Source organism: Podarcis erhardii (assembly GCF_964252035.2).
Source record: "Podarcis erhardii genome assembly, chromosome: 8".
Lineage (NCBI taxonomy): Eukaryota > Metazoa > Chordata > Lepidosauria > Squamata > Lacertidae > Podarcis > Podarcis erhardii.
Window position 1 is genome coordinate 41,863,833 of NC_138499.1, and position 18,449 is coordinate 41,882,281.

Consider the following 18,449-nt stretch of genomic DNA (forward strand, 5'->3'; position numbering starts at 1 on the left):
TTTGAGAATTCTGAAGCTGTCTTAAGAGACTGATAGAGAAACTTATGGGCATATATCCTTGTGATCATCATGGAATACTGTGAAGTATTGCAGATTTTCCACTAACTTTTTGTGTTAGTGAGAAGGCAGTAGAAGAGTTGAACTGGGATGCCCAGACAGGGATGCCCATTGTCACCACTACTATTCATTCTGGTCCTGGAGGTGTTATTGGACTCAATAAGGAAAAAAGAAAGTATAAAGGGGGTGTCAGTAGGCCAAAATCAATATAAAGTCAAAGCCTTTGCTGACGACTTAGTCTTGATGATAGAAGATCCGCTGGAGACGGCAGCTGAGATACTGAAGGAAATTGAAACATTTGGAGAGGTGGCAGGTTTCATAATAAACAGGAAAAAAACTAAAATAATAGTTAAAAACATGGAAAAAGCAACAATGGAGGCACTGCAGCAACAAATTGGTATTGAAATTGTCAAAAAGGTCAAATATCTGGGAATATGGCTAACCCCAAAAAATATTGATCTGTTCCAAAACAACTATATCCCGGTGTGGAATGGAATTAAGAAGGATCTGGAAGTATGGAATAGATTAAAACTATCCTTCTGGGGTAGAATCTCAATGATTAAGATGTTAGTGCTACCAAAGATGCTGTTTTTATTCCAGATGTTACCAATATTAAAAGGAGTGGCGATTTTTAAGGAATGGCAAAGGACGATTTCTAGATACATATGGCAGGGCAAAAAGCCGAGAATTAAATATAAATTACTAACAGATGCAAAAGAAAGGGGAGGCTTTGCCCTGCCAGATCTGAAGCTATACTACGAAGCATCGTGTCTTTGCTGGCTAAAAGAATGGATTAAACTTAAAAATACAAAACTCCTAGACCTGGAAGGATTCGACAACAGATTCGGGTGGCACGCGTATCTTTGGAAAGAAAAGAAGAAGGGATATAAAACCTTTGAAAACCACATCTTCCGGAAATCGCTATGGGAAGTTTGGGACAGATACAAAAATATATTGGAAGAGGGGGTGCCACATTGGCTATCCCCGTTAGAGGTCATGGGGGTCAAAAAAGAAAATATGAGAAGTGATTGGATTACCTATGGAGATCTGGTGGAGAAAGAAGGAGGAAAGTGGAGATTAAAACCATACGAACAAGTTAAAGAATACGTCTTTGATTGGCTGCATTACCATCAAATAAATGAAATGTTTAAAAAGGATGTGAAAGAAAAGGGGTATAAAGAAAAAGATTCGAGATACCAAATAGAGATAGTGAATAACGACTCCAAAACAATTTCTAAAATGTATAAAATTTTGTTAGAATGGCACACAATAGATGAGGAGGTGAAAGTAGTTATGATTCAATGGGCCAAAGATTTAGGATACAACATAGACCTTGGTGATTGGCAGAAAATATGGAATGAAAACTTGAAATTTACGGCATGTGTTACATTAAAAGAAAACGTAATGAAGATGGTTTACAGGTGGTATATGACACCTGCAAAATTAGCAAAGATGTACAAAACCTGTAATAAATGTTGGAGGTGTAAGGAGAAGGAAGGTACATTTATGCACATGTGGTGGGATTGTAAAAAAGTAAGGGGGTTCTGGGAGATGATACACAATGAACTAAAGAAAATGCTAAAATATAGCTTTGTTAAGAAACCAGAACTCTTCCTGCTGGGAATAACAAGAACGGATATAAGTAGGAGAGACTGTAAACTGTTTCAATATGCTACCATCGCAGCAAGGATATTGTTGGCCCAGAGGTGGAAACAAGAAGAGGTTCCGACTTTGGAGGAATGGAGGTCAAAACTAACAGACTACGCAGAGTTAGACAAATTAACAGGGAAAATTAGATACCAAAAAGACCAGAAATTCATTGAGGACTGGGGGAAATTTACAGAGTATTTGAAAAACATATGTGAGGATAGCACAACGCTAGCGTGTTTCAAAGAAGCTTTGTGAAAATAGAAGGAGTATTGCCAAAAGGCAAGCAAGGATAGAAATATAATATTTAATGGCAATATCTAAAGAAGGAATGTGAGGAGAGGATTTGAACTACGAAAGATTGTCAGAGAAGTTGAGGGAGGTCCAAACAAGGTGAAATATGTGATATATAAATGGATTGGTTTATTGTTTTTTTATGGAAAAACTTCAATAAAAATTTATTATAAAAAATAAAAAAAAGAAGAGTTGAACTGTTTTTCCTTGTTCTTTTTCCTCAGGGATCCTGAAAACCAAGCAGATGAGGACTCTTCAGAAGTGTTTAAACTAGCGAAAGAAGTTCTGTTACAAGGACTGGTTGATGAAAATTCTGGATTGCAGTGAGTAATGTTAATCTGTATGTGTGTGTGTTTAACTGAAAATCAAAGCCTTAAAAACTATTTAATTTCAGAAATCAGAATTATAACTTGAGTGTGTTGGGTGTCTGGGTTTGACGGCTTGGAAGGAAGGAAATGAGGTAAAGGTGGTTGTTTTTGCTTTTAAGTCTCTCCCCCTGCTGAATCTCAGTTTCTTTTCCTGTCTTCCTTTGGTCAGTACCAACTTGCTTCTCACCATCACATGAAAACAAACTGAGAGGATCATGTATTCATTTTGTCAATGAGTGGAGTGTGCTGTCCGGTAGTATCCAACTAAACAGTTCCACTACTGTAAGGACTTTTAACTGAACAATGGAACTTCCCCACTGTGCCTAATGCATGACCTCTACATCAGCTCTGGAGGGTTGGGGGAACCCCTGGAACAGATTTAGGGGTTGTACAGGGGAAGGAGAGGGCAGGGAAGTTCCATCGCACAGCCAAAAGTCATTGCATTGGCAGAACAGTTTAGTTGGATACAACAAAGGAATTTACCACTAGGTTCGAGTCCTTGTTTTCCTGATTTTGCCTTGATAAAGTAAGAAATCAGGAATTGGATCTTGAAATGGTATCTACTGGTGAAAAATAGGGGGTGGGAAGATGGCTTTGCAATATTTGTTTTGTTTTATTAAATATGTATACCACCCTTCATCCATAGATCTCAAGGTGCTTCACAGCATAAAGTTACAATATAAAAACCACAGAATACATAATAAAAATAAGAACAACAAACAAATAATCCTTCCCCCCCCCAACACATTTAAAAGGGCATTGGTTGAAGAGGAACGTTTTTGCCTGGTGCCTAATGATGGCACCAGACGAACTTCCCTGAGGTTGACATTCCACAAGTGGGGAGCCACTGCAAAAAAGGCCCATTCTCATGTTGCAACCCCCAGACCTCTCGTGGAGTTGGTACACGAAGAAGGAGCTCATAGGATGATTTCAGGGTCTGGGTGTGTTCATGTGGAGGTAACTCTGAGCCATTTATGATGATAATGGCTTAATAAATAAAACACTATTGAGCTTGCCATTGTTGTACTATGCTCTGTATTTCCTTTTACAGAATAATTGTCAGGAACTTTTGGAGTGATGAAACTAGGCTACCAGCCAATACCCTTGATCGAATGTTGACTTTGTTAAGCTCTTTATACTCTATCAAAATTGAAACTCAGTATTTGAGCTTGGCTACGAATTTTCTGCTTGAGATGACCAGCAAGAGCCCAGATTACTCCAGAAAAATGTTTGAGTATCCACTTTCAGAATGCAAATTTCAGGTGAATTTATTTATATATCTTTATTTTATTTTTGTTTTGTGGCTTCCCCGTGACATTTGGTTGGCTGCTAGGAGAGCAGGATGTTGGAATAGATAGGCCATTGGCCTGATGCAGCAGGCTCTTCTTATGTATTTTTATATAGAATTGTGGGGTAGTCTTCAGGATCCATCACCCTTTAGTCCAGAGCCAGTAAAATCCATTGAATAGCTATTTGGCTGTAATTTACATTGGTCAGTTTCATACTTTATTAGATGTAAACTGAGGAATTCATTTTGATTATTACATTGGGAAAGGGGGATATTTTTATAAAATGAAATGGATAGAAATCAGAGGAAAAAAATGGAATTTGGATTAGGAAATGACACCAGTTTAAAAATAAATGCCTCATGGGGGCAAAATTTTATACTCCTCCCATCCGGCTAGGTTTCCCCAGCCACTCTGGGTAACTTACAGCAAAATATTAAAACAAAGAAGTACATTAAGATTTTGTCTAATAGTTTCACATGTAAACCTATCCTAGGCACATTTATTCCATTGTCCCACTGAGTTTAGTGGTATCTCAGCTGAATCAAATTAGATGACTTCAATGGGCAAAGATGGTCTCAGCTCTGGGTTGTTGTTGTTTTTTACTTTCTAGGATTTTGCTATTGACTCAAGTTGGCGCTACCGAAGTACTGTTCTTACACCTTTGTTTGTGGAGTCTCAAGCTTCCCAGGATGCCAACAGGTATCGCTCACAGGAAGGATCTCTGGGTGGCCAGATAAGGGCTACACAGCAACAGTATGAATTTACTCCCACACAAAATGCCAGTAAGTTTTCCTGAAGCAGTAGTATTTAATGAAAAACTTTAAAGGGTTTGTGTATGGAATTTATGCTTCCATGTGTATTCAAAAACTTGTGTGTATGGAGGTTTGTACCTTGGTTCTCGAACTCAATCCATTCTGGAAGTCTTTTTGACTTCCAAAACATTCAAAAGCCAAGGTGCAGCTTCCGATTGGCTGATTGGCCCCAGAAACAATGTTGACAGCCGAAATGGATGTTCGGCTTCCAAAAAACGTTTGCAAACCGGAACACTTATTTCTGGGTTTGCGGTGTTCGTGAGCCGATTTGTTCATCAGCTAAGCCATTTGGGAACCAAGGTACCACTGTACTTGCATATACTTTTGTATTTGTGTGTGTGTGTGTGTGTGTGTGTGTGTGTGTATGTGTGTGTAAAATCTTTGGCCTCATATACTTAAAATATTAAGCATTTCGGTTTTCATACTGAACCTTCCCCTGATATTTTGTTTCTTTAACATCTATTTCTGGTTGTAGCTTAGGCAAGTAAAAGAAAAGTAGTGGCAGAGAGGGGGGCAACACATATTATATTAAATGGAGAGATATGTGAGTATTAATGCTTTCTTCTTATCTCAGGTGGGAGAAGCTCTTTCAACTGGCTGATAGGAAACAGCATTGACACTTTTTCAGAATACAGATTTCCTTCATCTTCTGAATCCCTGTCATCTTCGATGTTGTTCATTAACAAACGAGCTGACAAATCACACAGAACCGCCTTCAAACCTATAGGTCCTAATTTCGGAGAGAAAAGGCTGGGTTTGCCCGGTGATGAGGTGGACAGCAAAGCTCAAGGTACCACAGCTGTTAATGGAGATTTCTCCCTTACATCCTTAGTTAGAAGAAGCCTTCTGTATTATCTAAGGCTAAGCAAATTACATAATATCACACATGAGTTTTGCTCAAGCAACCAGAAGAAATTGGTTTCAAAAGTTTAAGCCCTTATATTAGGAAAGTTCTTAAATCAAAGGGTTCATATGTCATCAAAATCCCTTTACAGGTCTTATATGATATTATGGGTGAGACTTTCCCACCCCATTGCTTAATTAGGAAAGTGTTGTATGCAAGTTATTAAAAAGTAGCTTTATGTATAAGTTAAAAAAGAATTTTCCTTCTCTGTTGCTTAGGTATAGATGAACGATCAGAGATTCTGAGACTGAGGCGACGGTTCTTAAAAGACAAAGAAAAGCTTAGTTTGATTTATGCAAGGAAGGGCGTTGTTGAACAGAAAAAAGAAAAGGTTTGTTTCCTATAGTATAAATAATGAACAGAGACTTAAACTGTTTTAGAGTGCTTCTACTGAAGTACTGCTTTAGGAACAGAGTGCCCGCATGCCTAGGAAGCGGATTGTTCAAGTGCCCCATAAGCAGTGTGGTTGAGAGACCACCAAGGCACACAATTCCTCTCCTTCCTAAGAAGCGGTGAAGTATCTAGCTGGGCTCTTGACAGTGTGAGGCACTGCAGAGATGGGACTGGAGTATCAAAGCTCCATTCTTTTTCTCTCTCTCAAATAAATGTGAGATGTTGGGGTTTTCCCCTCCCCTAAGGAGATTGTGTTATGATCTTTCTGTTTTGTTGCTAGCTTTTCCAAAGCTGATCAGGAAGCTTGCCTATCAAGGTTTTTCTGAGGACAGAAGTTGGCTGACTTGTGGAGAAAGCTACCCTTGCATGGGGCAGGTGTGCCCCACTTGCTCCAGTAACTCAGGGCCACTCACATTAGCCTAATATATTTCCTGAGTGAAGAGGAACACACACAAACCCCATTTCATGTCTTACCCACTCTGAAGCAAATGCATTCCCTGAGTTCTGCTCTTCTTCATCACAATGCAGGGCTCTTCTTGCTTACTTGATGTAGTTCAGCTCAAAGCCTAAACCTTAGAATTGAACTTTTGGGAAGAATTGGAATATGTGACTTAAACTTGAGGTCATGCATTTTCTGTATCAACATTCTTGAGTGGTCAGCTCTCCCTTTGCAGGATCCACAAAAAGGAGATGTATATTTATTTATTTATTTATCTATTTATTTTGGAAATTTATTAATTACTTTACATATAGAAAATATCAGAGCTTTTTAAAGCATCAGTGATATAGTAAAGCTGTATAAAAATACAATTCTACACTTCATATCAGTGATCTGGATTCATGGCTTGGGTTAATCATCTGGAAAGTCTTGTCTAAATAAGGAAGTATTTAACAGGCGTTGGAAAACGTAGCATAGTCAGTGTCAATCTAATATACCCAGGGAGGGAATTCCACAAGGCAAGTGCTGCAGCACTTAAAGATTCTGCTCTAAGTATTATGGAGTGGACCTTGGGGGAATCAGATGCCATTAGGATGGCCTGTCCTGATGACTGCTGTGACCAAACTGGTATATAGGGCCCAAGAATATCTTGCAAGTAACCTGGTCCCAAGTTGGTTATGGCTTTTGTATGCAGCTGGCAGAACCTTAACCCGTGGCCTAGTAGCATATCGGCAGCCAATAATATAGCTCTCTCAGCAAAGGTGTTACATGCTCAATGTAGTAATCCATTCTCAATGTTACTGTATGATAAGCTGTTTCCCCCCCTGTTCACATCAAAACTAATTCAGAAGTTATCTATTGTTGCAGGAAATTAAAACCCAGCTAAAGATGAAACATGATGCTCAGGTCACTCTGTACAGGAAGTACAGGCAAGGCGACCTTCCTGACATCCAGATTGAATACAGCAGTCTTATTACCCCTCTGCAGGGCGTAGCTCAGGTATGCTCTTTTATCTGTGTTTTTTAACTGCTTTTTGGTAACACATTTGCAGTAAATGAAATTTCAAAATTTGTGTAAGGCAGTCATCCCCAACCTTTGGCCCTCCAGATGTTTTGGACTACAATTCCCATCATCCCTGACCAAAGGTCCTATTAGCTAGGGATCATGGGAGTTGTAGGCCAAAACATCTGGAGGGCTGCAGGTTGGGGATGCCTGGTGTAAGGTACTCGAATGTAAAGCTGTTTCTGTAAACTTATATGCTCCAGTTGCAGAAGAGGCACATGATTCTCTGTGGAAGCACCTGTGCAGTTGTACCAAGGATTCATTGTTTGCATTGTCAATTACAGAGAGACCCTATACTGGCTAAACAGCTTTTCAGCAGTTTGTTTAGTGGAATTCTGGAAGAAATGAAGAAAATGAAAACTCTGCCTGAGAAGAACAAGGTTGTCCAGCAGTTGCTTGAGGATTTCAACCATTTCCTGACAACATCTGTGCTGTATTTCCCACCGTTCATAGCTTGCATCCAGGTAGTGCTTTCTACGTTGCATTTTGAATTTTGTGCTGTTTTGTCTTTCTAGGCATATACACCAGGTTGGGAGGAAACCTTTTTGGCCAGATCTTTATTCCCTCCACCCACCGTGAGGCATCTTTGACCGGTGGGTGGACCCACTCCCCTGTCAACTATCTGGCTTCATAATGATATTGACATATGTCAAAGTTCAAAGGAAGTCACTGTACAGCAGAGCTTTCCAAACTTTTCATGTTGGTGACACACTTTTTAGACAGGCATCATTTCGTGACACAGTAATTCAGTTTTACTAGCAAACCAGAGGTTAAACTAACCCCTTTCCAGCCCCAGGAGGACTGCGGGGAATGTTTCCGTGACAAACCTACACACTGCAGCTGATACACTGATGTGTCACAACACACAGTTTGGAAAGCTCTGCTGTACTACAACCACCTTTAAAGACACACATCTCAAAGAAGATTAGCATGGCCCCTGCGCATCTCAAATGTTGTCGTTTAGTCGTGTCCGACTCTTCGTGACCCCATGGACCAGAGCACGCCAGGCAGTCCTGTCTTTCACTGCCTCCTGCAGCTTGGTCAAACTCATGCTGGTAGCTTCGAGAACACTATCCAACCATCTCGTCCTCTGTTGTCCCCTTCTCCTTGTGCCCTCAATCTTTCCCAACATCAGGGTCTTTTCCAGGGAGTCTTCTCTTCTCATGATGGTCGGTTAGAGGGAGCCCCTTTGAAGTTTCTGCACAGAGGAAAGTGACCCAAAATGTCCCAAACACAGGAGCATTTCCCCCTCTACAAAGGAAGTAGTTTGTATTCAGGGCAGTGGGGAAAGTGTTTTGAAAACAAACTACCGTAAATTTCGCTCTATAACACGCAGATTTTTTCTCCTAAAAAGTAAGGGGAAATGTCTGTGCGTGTTATTGAGCGAATGTGTGGTCCCTGGAGCTGACTTGCCGGAGCGCAGGGGCAAAAATAGGCAAAGATCAGGCAAAAATAAGATCGGGCGGTCGGGCGGAGGGAAGGCGGAAGCTGCTGCTTTCCTGCATTCTGCCTCAGGGTCTTACTGCCCTCCCGCTTCTGTTGCTGCGTTTGCTCAAACTCAACAAAGAGCAGGGAATCCCCTGCCCTCCTGGCAAGCAGAGGGTTAAGGAAAGGATCGAGTCCTTCCTTCTAATTCTTCCTAGTCACACTGCGTGCAGGCTCCAGCCCACCACCTCCTCCTCTCCGTGCTCTAGGGACTCGCAGGCAGCCGAAACACATGCAGGTGGGAGAGAGAGAGAGGGGGCTGGCTTGGGGGGGGGGACTTTTGCCTTCCTTTCCTCCCCCCCACCCCGTTAAACTCCTCCCCTGCATTCTTAGCCAGCTGCTTCTCCGCACACCCCTCTTGTGCTTCTTGTCCCTTCTGTGTTTTTCCTTCCCTCCCCATTTAAAACGTGGTGACAAAGCACGGATCCACATGGATCCTCAGGATTTTTGCATTGGGTCACCCCAAATTCACCATCAGATCACATTACATGTCCATGGCTACAGTCTGTACCAAAAAAAATCACGCACCCACTGTTGCCTGGGGCTGCAATGGTGCAAAAACGTGGTTACAAAGCATGGATCCACAGGATCTTTGCACTGGGTCACCCCAAATTCACCATCAGATAACATAGCATGTCCATGGCTACAGCCTGCACCAAAAAAATCACGCACCCACTGTGGCCTGGGGCCACAATGGTGCAAAAACGTGGTTACAAAGCACGGATCCACATGGATCCTCAGGATTTTTGCATTGGGTCACCCCAAATTCACCATCAGATCACATAGCATGTCCATGGCTACAGCCTGCACCAAAAAAATCACGCACCCACTGTTGCCTGGGGCTGCAATGGTGCAAAAACGTGGTTACAAAGCATGGATCCACAGGGATTCTCAGGATCTTTGCATTGGGTCACCCCAAATTCACCATCAGATCACATAGCATGTCCATGGCTACAGCCTGCACCAAAAAAATCACACACCCACTGTTGCCTGGGGCTGCAGTGGTGCAAAAACGTGGTTACAAAGCATGGATCCACAGGGATTCTCAGGATCTTTGCATTGGGTCACCCCAAATTCACCATCAGATCACATAGCATGTCCATGGCTACAGCCTGCACCAAAAAAATCATGCACCCACTGTTGCCTGGGGCTGCAATGGTGCAAAAACGTGGTTACAAAGCATGGATCCACAGGAATTCTCAGGATTTTTGCATTGGGTCACCCCAAATTCACCATCAGATCACATGTCTGTGGCCACAGCATGAAGCCCAAAAATGATACATCCACTGTTTCATTCAGAATGTTTTTTCCCTTGTTTTCCTCCTCTAAAAACGATGTGCGTGTTATGGTCAGGTGCGTGTTATAGAGCGAAAAATACGGTACTTACTTCAGAAAAAAAAAGAAATGCTCCAATGAAAGATGACACATTTTTTTCCTTCCAAAGAAACTTGCCAAAGCCCCTTCTGCTGTGCTTCCCACATGTTTGTGTCATTTGAAGTGACTTGAACAAAACAGCCTGGTGGGCCAAATTTGACCAGCAGACCAGAAAATTTCCACCACTTTTACAGAAGATATAAATGAGCACCAGCTAAAATTGATTAAAGATGACACCCTTCTTACTTAAATTTGTTAATATTTACCCAGGGATGTACTAGTTCTTCCTTCTTCTACTGGTCTGTGAAGTTTCCTTAATTCTTGTTCTCTACATTATAAAATTTACCTAGTTGGCTAATTTCTTTATAGACAACGGTGTTTAGTGTGGAACTGCCATGCTCCATTCACTCACTTTCTACAGTGGTACCTCGGATTACATACGCTTCAGGTTACAGACGCTTCAGGTTACAGACTTCGCTAACCCAGAAATAGTACCTCGGGTTAAGAACTTTGCTTCAGGATGAGAACAGAAATTATGCAGCGGTGGTGCAGCAGCAGCAGGAGTCCCCATTAGCTAAAGTGGTGCTTCAGGTTAAGAACAGTTTCAGGTTAAGAATGGACCTCCGGAACGAATTAAGTACTTAACCTGAGGTACCACTGTATTTCATTCATTCATTCATTTTATTTGTATACCTGTTAACATCCATCTGTCTTGGGAGACATTCAAAAAAGAAAACAAAAAACCATGCTCAAAGTGGCTCACACCAATGAAACAGGCATGCATTTCAAACAATCACTATAAAAACAATTTGCTTGTGTCCAGTTATGACAGTGTTCTACATCTCCCTGTCTCTGCAGCTAATAATAATATGAACTGAGGCTAGGGAAATGCACAATATTATGATGTCAAGACATAAGTAAGTTGTCCTAGTTCTAGACATAACAGAGGGGGCTGCTGGATTAAATGTGTGTGTGTGTGTGTGTGAGAGAGAGAGAGAGAGAGAGAGAGAGTGTGTGTGTGTGTGTGTGTGTGTGTGACATGGCTTATTAAACACTACATATTAAGCTAACCTCAAAGTAATTCCAATAGCTAATTATGGGTTTGGTGCGATAGGAAATGAGCTACCAACACAGAGAGCTGCTGGACCTCAGCCCTTCAAGTGTGAGCACTAGCTGCTTAGCAAGTTTGCAGCAGCCAGTGGGTATCCTGCTTCTTGAACAATCTTTAATTCACCTTTCCCCGGAGGAGGAGGAGGAGCCACCCTCCAAAAGGATGCGTGGAAAGACAGAACTTTCACCCAATGTCATCAAATGGATTGAACTTGCCAAGTAAGTTTTTTTCTTTCCCCTCTAAGAGTTACGTTACTGTATGGTATGTTTTTTAAATTGACTGTATAAAAAAAACTATAAGTAGTAGTATTTTTGCAGCCTATAGAACACCTATTGAATTCGCATTTTCTCAATAGCGATGCTGTTGGTTTAGGACTGAAAACAAACCCAGGTTCTAATGTTTACTCAACAGTGATACTCACTGGATTACTTTGAGCTGCCCTGGGGTGGCTAAACCATGGGGTGTATACAGACTGCCAAGAGGTTTTGGGTGGTCCTCAGGGACAACCCCCTCCCAAATTCTGTGTGGTGTATATGTGTAAATATATATGAGGGGGAACTCCCCTACCTTCCCCAAGCACCCTAGTGTAACCTTCACCACTTCTAAGTCATTTGGAGCTTCTAAAAAAACCTTCAATGGAATCTTTCCCGCTGCTCTATTAACAGTGCTACTTTTTAGCCTACTCTCTTCACTTCTCTTCATTGCTGTCCACATTATTGGTTGTGCAATGATGTCTTCAGTAGCTGATGGCAAACTATCCTTCTTGATTACCTGCAAAGACACCAGAGCAAGAAAAACAATGCAGGCAGCAGTGAACAGAAGGGAGTCAGCACCATCTGTTGATTGCAATGGTTATCAAATTTAATGTATTTGGGGATGGGGAAGACAGGTTCTGAAAGAAGATGTGAAATAATCACATAAAAATACAAGCAACGTGCCAATTATGTGCATTCTCTTTGTTTGTGACCATGCACACACATGCCAAGTACTTGGAAGTGGTACCCAGAAATGTTTAACCAACTCTGACATGCGGGAAGTGGAGGGGTAGTGTAGCTGGCCCAGCTGACGCCTGCAGAGCAGAAGCTTCCCGATGCACGAGAGCTGGGATGGCCCAGCTCAGGCTCCTGAGGGCCAGAGGGTTGGAGGGGCTTGGTTGAGGAGGGTTCTCCAGGGTGCTCCCCATTTTACACAATTTTACATACATGCTTGAAATGACCTCGGGGCCATTGCTTATGGAAGTTAGGATAACATGTACTTAAGCAATAAGCATTCAGCTGTATCCTGGACTTTCCCCCCCGCATTCTAGGCTTTATCGATCAGTTGGAGATTATGATGTTCTGCGGGCTATTTTTAGTGGAAAGATTGACACTAAGGAAATTACTCAGAAAGCTCTATTAGCAGAAGCAAAAAACGATTATGCTGAAGCAGCGAAGCAATATGATAAGGTATGCTTTTCATACGAAGTCTTGCTTTCAAGTATCTGAAGAAAAAATAAGTAATTGTTCAGGCTGAATATGGATTTTTAAAAGGTTCTTCAAATCATCATTTCTCTGCTTTAGCCAGGATAATTTTCTTCATGACTGAGGAAAAGGAGAGGCATGAATTGCACATAAATGTGTTAAGACTTTGAAAGCTTTTCAATGCAGCTTTATAGTCATTAGCAGAGGTAGAAGAGAGTTTGATTTACTGACCTCTAAGGTACCCCTAAGGTGTACTCAGAGTATTGATTAATGGAGGGTCAGAGTAATTGGTGCAACGCCAACATAGGTTGGAAGGCTGGGCAGGGTGTGCAGGGGGTGTGTGGTGGTGGGGAATCCCATTGATAGGAATTCTATCAGCCCTCCCATGAAGACATTCTGAGAACTCATTTTCAGGGATTGTTCCTGGTGTTGGGCCAGAGAAACAAAGGAGGGATGCATTTTGTGTACCACCCTTCCTGTTGCCAGACACCCTCCCTGCTTAAACTGGTTGAGGTGGTTTCCTGAGTTCTCTTCTTCTTCTTATCCCTTTCTTTCATTAGTTAACAGTTTGCTTTCAGTGTTTCATCTATTAACTTGTTAGTCTATATATTGTTGGATGTGCTTAAATACAAAGGAATGTTGCTGTATTAAAAAAAATTTGTTTTGTTAAAGGGGCATCTCCATTTGGGCAGTTATGCAGAAATATTATATGACTGGTAGTTCTGCTTTTATGGGAGGGGCTGTCTTTCATGCATGCAGCACAAGCTTTGCATGCCAAAAGGTCCTTGGCATCTCTAGGTGCAGCTGGAAAGATGCCTGTCTAAAATCAGCATTGGCGGTTGTGATCTAGATGGGCCAATGGTTGGGCTTGGTATTCGGCAGCTTCCTTTGCTCCTAGGTCACGCGGTGTTGTTGTTTTTGCACAGGTATCAAAACTGTTATGGAAGAGCAATTTGGCTATGAATTCATAATTGCGTACAGATAAATGACTAGCTAATCACTGAGATACACATGCATTTGTTTCTACAGGCACTCTCTATGCAAGACTGGCCTGATGAAGAACCAACAGAAGCGGAAAAAGATTTTTGGGAGCTTGCATCTCTTGAATGTTACAACCGCTTGACAGAATGGAAGTCTCTGGAATACTGTTCGACTGTAAACATTGATAATGGACAGCCCTCAGACCTAAATAAAACATGGAGTGATCCATTTTATCAGGTTTTCAAACATACGTATATATTTTCCATTCTGGCTATGTTGCACTTGTTCATTGCATCTGTCTGCTTATATGTCAGGGCCAAACTGCATGCAATAATGGAGATTCGTGATTCATCTCTGTGTTTTCCTACGACAGGTCTAACAGCAGCTTCTGGGGTTTGTGGGGTTTGAGTATGCAAGTGTGTGTGTGTGTGTGTGTGTGTGTGTGTGTGTGTTCGTGCGCTGCGGGGGGGGGGAGTTAAGTATTCTCCTCCCCCTGCTGCTGCTCCAGAAAAACTGGCTACCCTAGTACCAGCTGTTTTTCAATTTATTTTCATTCTTTTCTTTTAAAAAAAGGGTTTTGAGATCAGTCATGGATCTGCTGTGTAATGTGTCATTTGGCCCTTCCCTGTGGGAAGAGCTCTCAACCTAATATTAGTCTTGTGTGTAGGAATCTCACTGTTAGTATGTTTTTAAATATTAAACGAAAGCACCAAATGCAGCAGAGGACATTAAAGTTTTAATATAAATATAATTAAGTGAAATATAATCCAAGATAATGCAATAAGGTCATGAATGCTATTTCAATGTAATAAAACTAATTTCAATTTCCCACCACTTTAGGAAACCTATCTGCCATACATAATTCGCAGCAAACTGAAGCTTCTCCTTCATGGTGCTAATGACCAGTCTTTACTGACATTCATTGATGAAGCTATGAAGACTGAACAGAAGAAAGCTCTAATAGAAATGTATTACAGCCAAGAGTTGAGTCTTCTCTACATTCTACAGGATGATTTTGACAGAGCCAAATATTATGTCAATAACGCTATGCAGGTTTTCATGCAGGTAAGGATCACATACATCTGGTGTGAAAAGTCAGTAGATAACTGATAAAAGTTCATTGCTACTGCAGGATTATGTCACTCTCCACTGCCTCCTTGGGTGTTAAAAGGGGATAAAATGGGTTCAGGTTTAAAGTCTTGATTCCCTGAGATGATCAGGGCTTGCTAACTGCAGAATGTGTAAGGAAAAGCATAACATAAAGGAAAATACACTAATTGTACAGGAATTCAAATGGAAATGTTGTCTACTCCACAGAACTATTCCAATATCGATTCACTGTTGCACCAGAGTCGACTGACCAAGCTGCAGTCCGTTCAGGCTTTAACAGAAATACAGGACTTTGTCAACTTTATAGGCAAGCCAGGTAAGTTTTTTCAACTTCATGCAGTGCTTTCACATTGTTGTAGTAGACTTGTAAATCTGGAGGGAAATTAATCCCAACTCGGAGGTATGTATCTTTCATTTTGCACCTACAAAAATGTACAGAATAGCTATAATGATATTGGATGTCACCTTTTCTTGATAGTGGCTACTACTACAGGTTTTTTTATTACTTTGTTCTGATCCAAGTGTATTTCTGTATTTAAGCTACTCTTCTGTTTTAAACTACTGTTCTTCTATGCCACATCATGACCTGTTTTGACATTCCGGAAGCTGACAGAACCAGCTTCCACTGAACTCCTGTTTATAAAACAAATATGCATACAAACAATTCAACATCAGTAACTGGCCATGCTATTTAGGATTTTGATGTGTTTCTTATGCTGCGTTATCAGGTTGCAGGTGTAATTTTTAAACTTTGTATTCTTTCCTCCAACAAATGGTTCTTAGGTAATATAGGTTCTCAGGCATCACTTAAGAGACTTCTTAGTATTTGGACAAACAGATATCCAGATACCAAAATGGATCCTATGAACATTTGGGATGATATCATTACAAATCGGTAAATAAAGGTTGATCTTGATTATTTGTGATTGCATATATCTATTAAACATTCAGTCATTTAATATGTTCCCAGTGAAATTGTTCTTGCACTGTCTACAACTATTTCTGTAATTAATCATTTCTGTTGATAGACAGTCATGGCAGTTCAAGGATGGGTTTTGCATGTTATATACCCACAACATTCAGTTGTTTATTTAATGCATATTCCTTCTCTTCCAACTTTTCATATAGAAAAAGAAGAGTAAGGACTGAAATGTCTTCTGTGGTTCCAGTTCTGTTTCTGTCAACGTTATATTATTTTCCTTATGTTTCTGCAGATGTTTCTTTCTTGACAAAATTGAGGAGAGACTTCCTAAAACGAGTCTGGAAGACAGTATAGAAGTGGATGGAGGGGAATATGCTAGTTTCAAAATGGAAGTGGACCATGAGGATGAAGATATACACTCCCTGATTAGAAACTGCAAATTTACCATGAAAATGAAAATGATAGAGAGTGCCAGGAAGCAGGTGCCTATGTCCTGTTTAGCAGCCCTTAATCCATTATAAAAACATAAAAAGTAGATTTGGATAATGCATGCTTCTATTTCCCTTTTCTTACCTTCATATTGAATAGATTTGCCTTTCCTCCATATCCTTTGCTGTTTTTTACTGATGTTTCTCTCCACACACCCTCCCTTTGAAATGTTAATGCAGAACAGCTTCTCGGTAGCCATGAAACTTCTGAAGGACCTGCATGCAGATTCTAAGACAAGAGAAGACTGGCTTGTGAGATGGAACCACAGCTATTGTCGCTTCAGCCACAGCCGAAGCCGAAGCCAGAGTAGTCCTGAACAAATACTTACAGTACTCAAAACCACCTCCCTTCTAGGTATGTGTTTCATGAAGGGGTCTACTATGCATAATGCAATTGTGCTTGGTTAAGAGAGGATCTTAACTGTGCTTTCTGCATATATCATATTTGTAACAGTGTCGGTTTTACAATGTTTGGTCCAACAGATGAGGATAAATTGGGCAGCTTGAGCAGCAGTGCCTTAACCTACCGCAACCAAAACCACCTCCTGGGTACCACTTTCCACATCATGGCCAGTGCCCTTTGCAAGGATCCAGGGTGTCTTGACCAAATCGAGGAAGAGAAAGCTAAAAAGGTCTTAGTGCTTTCAGGAGAAAAGCCTGATAATATTGAAAAGGTAAGTTCTTTTTCTCCCAGAATTGCTAAACAAGTGACTGAAGGTACAACTTGATTTTCTTCTTTCTTGCCCTAATCAATTATCTCAGAGGTGTTCAACCTTTTTGGGTCCACGGCTCCCTTGACCAACTACATTCTTTCTGCGGCATGCCTGTAGGGCGCAGGAGCCCAGTTATGTCACCCCTTGCCTGCAGAGCTGGCAGCCTCTCACGCTTTTTCAAACACCCTCCCTTGTGGAGTCTTCCCTCAGCCTCCTCTCCTCTCCTCTCCTCTCCCCTCTCCTTAGGAGTCCTCTGGGCAGCTGCAGCTGCCGCCTCTGGTCTCTGAGCTGCCTCCCTACCCCAGGAGCATGGGAAGCACCCCCTGGCCAGCCCCAGAGGCACCATTCAGCTGGGGAGCTTGTCACTAGAGCTGCTGCAACAAACAGCTGTGCAAGCCTTTAACAGGCAGAGATGCAAGAGGGCATCAGAGGAATGGAGGGAATGAAAGAGGAACAGAGGCCAGTCTTGCCCGCAGCACCCCTGACCATCATTCAAGGCACCCCAGGGTGCCACAGCACACTGGTTGAAAACCACTGGCTTATATCATATCTATTATATAATAATAAAATGTTATAGTGATTTCAGTGGAACTTACTAATTCCATGCCATGAAATCCTCTTACTGGTTTCTGGATGGCACTCTCTGCACCAGTGAATTTTATGTTGCACTGGTTCATCTTAAGGCTTCTGCCTCACCATACCTGTAGCGGAAATAGGCAGGGACTTGCAGGGATGACGTTTCTCCTGTGCTCTCCATCTTCCTCCTCCTTGTTGTTCCTAGCAGTAGCCAGATGCCATTAAGAATCTCACAAATGCAGCACAGTGGTTGCCATCACATCTTGTAGCAATGAATCTCCGTAAGTTAATTTTTGCATTGCATGAAACGGTATTTTCCAGTTGTACATACTTTAATTTCTATCAACTGATTTTATTTACTGGCCCAAGTTCTAGGTGCTGGCAGCAGCAGGAGGGCACACTTCAACAGCCCAAGGTTTTTTGGGGGCGGGGGGGGGTTGAGGAATGTGCTCTGGCCATGAACAGTTCAGTATCACACTTTTTAAGCTGTTCCTGCTTTCCTTCTTTGAACCTTTTCTTTCCTCCTGCCTCCTATTTCTGTGCCTGTGCCTTAGTATCTATCTGCCTTAAAAGCACTTTGTAGTCTTGATTTAAGAAATCATTTATAATCTTGTTGCCTTAACATGCTTTTATTTAGATTCTAAATTTAAGTGCCCACATCTGTTACTTGATTCTGGGATTTCTGATTTGTTGTAATTTCAGGTTATAGCAGGTTTGAATAAGAGGGCGTTCCAATGCTTCAGCAAGGCTGCAAGGAAAGCTGAAGAAGAGGTACAGTCCATCTCATCTGAACACATAGATACAAAGGGTGTCATAGATGCTTATATGACATTGGCTAATTTCTGTGACAGTCATCTCCGGAAGGAAGAAGAAAGCTCAGCAGGTGAGATAAAAGAGGGGTTGTTCATGCCAGTTATGCAGCTATGACAAATATAGATTGGTGGGTGGGTATATATTTAAGGCC

At 41.5% G+C, this 18,449-nt stretch overlaps 1 protein-coding gene across 1 annotated transcript in view; it reads left to right on the plus strand.

The window, feature by feature from the left end:
* The window catches only part of PRKDC (protein kinase, DNA-activated, catalytic subunit), an 85,654-nt gene that overhangs the window by 48,637 nt on the left and 18,568 nt on the right, over positions 1–18,449 (plus strand). The window contains exons 56-72 of the mRNA XM_081873594.1: positions 2,223–2,321; positions 3,418–3,628; positions 4,266–4,437; positions 5,042–5,257; positions 5,590–5,702; positions 7,071–7,202; positions 7,550–7,729; positions 11,239–11,453; positions 12,542–12,680; positions 13,725–13,913; positions 14,517–14,741; positions 14,994–15,102; positions 15,570–15,681; positions 16,001–16,190; positions 16,377–16,551; positions 16,680–16,870; positions 18,188–18,368. Coding sequence (XP_081729720.1) covers positions 2,223–2,321; positions 3,418–3,628; positions 4,266–4,437; positions 5,042–5,257; positions 5,590–5,702; positions 7,071–7,202; positions 7,550–7,729; positions 11,239–11,453; positions 12,542–12,680; positions 13,725–13,913; positions 14,517–14,741; positions 14,994–15,102; positions 15,570–15,681; positions 16,001–16,190; positions 16,377–16,551; positions 16,680–16,870; positions 18,188–18,368 — 2,849 coding nt within the window. The remainder of the gene's footprint in view (positions 1–2,222; positions 2,322–3,417; positions 3,629–4,265; positions 4,438–5,041; positions 5,258–5,589; positions 5,703–7,070; positions 7,203–7,549; positions 7,730–11,238; positions 11,454–12,541; positions 12,681–13,724; positions 13,914–14,516; positions 14,742–14,993; positions 15,103–15,569; positions 15,682–16,000; positions 16,191–16,376; positions 16,552–16,679; positions 16,871–18,187; positions 18,369–18,449) is intronic.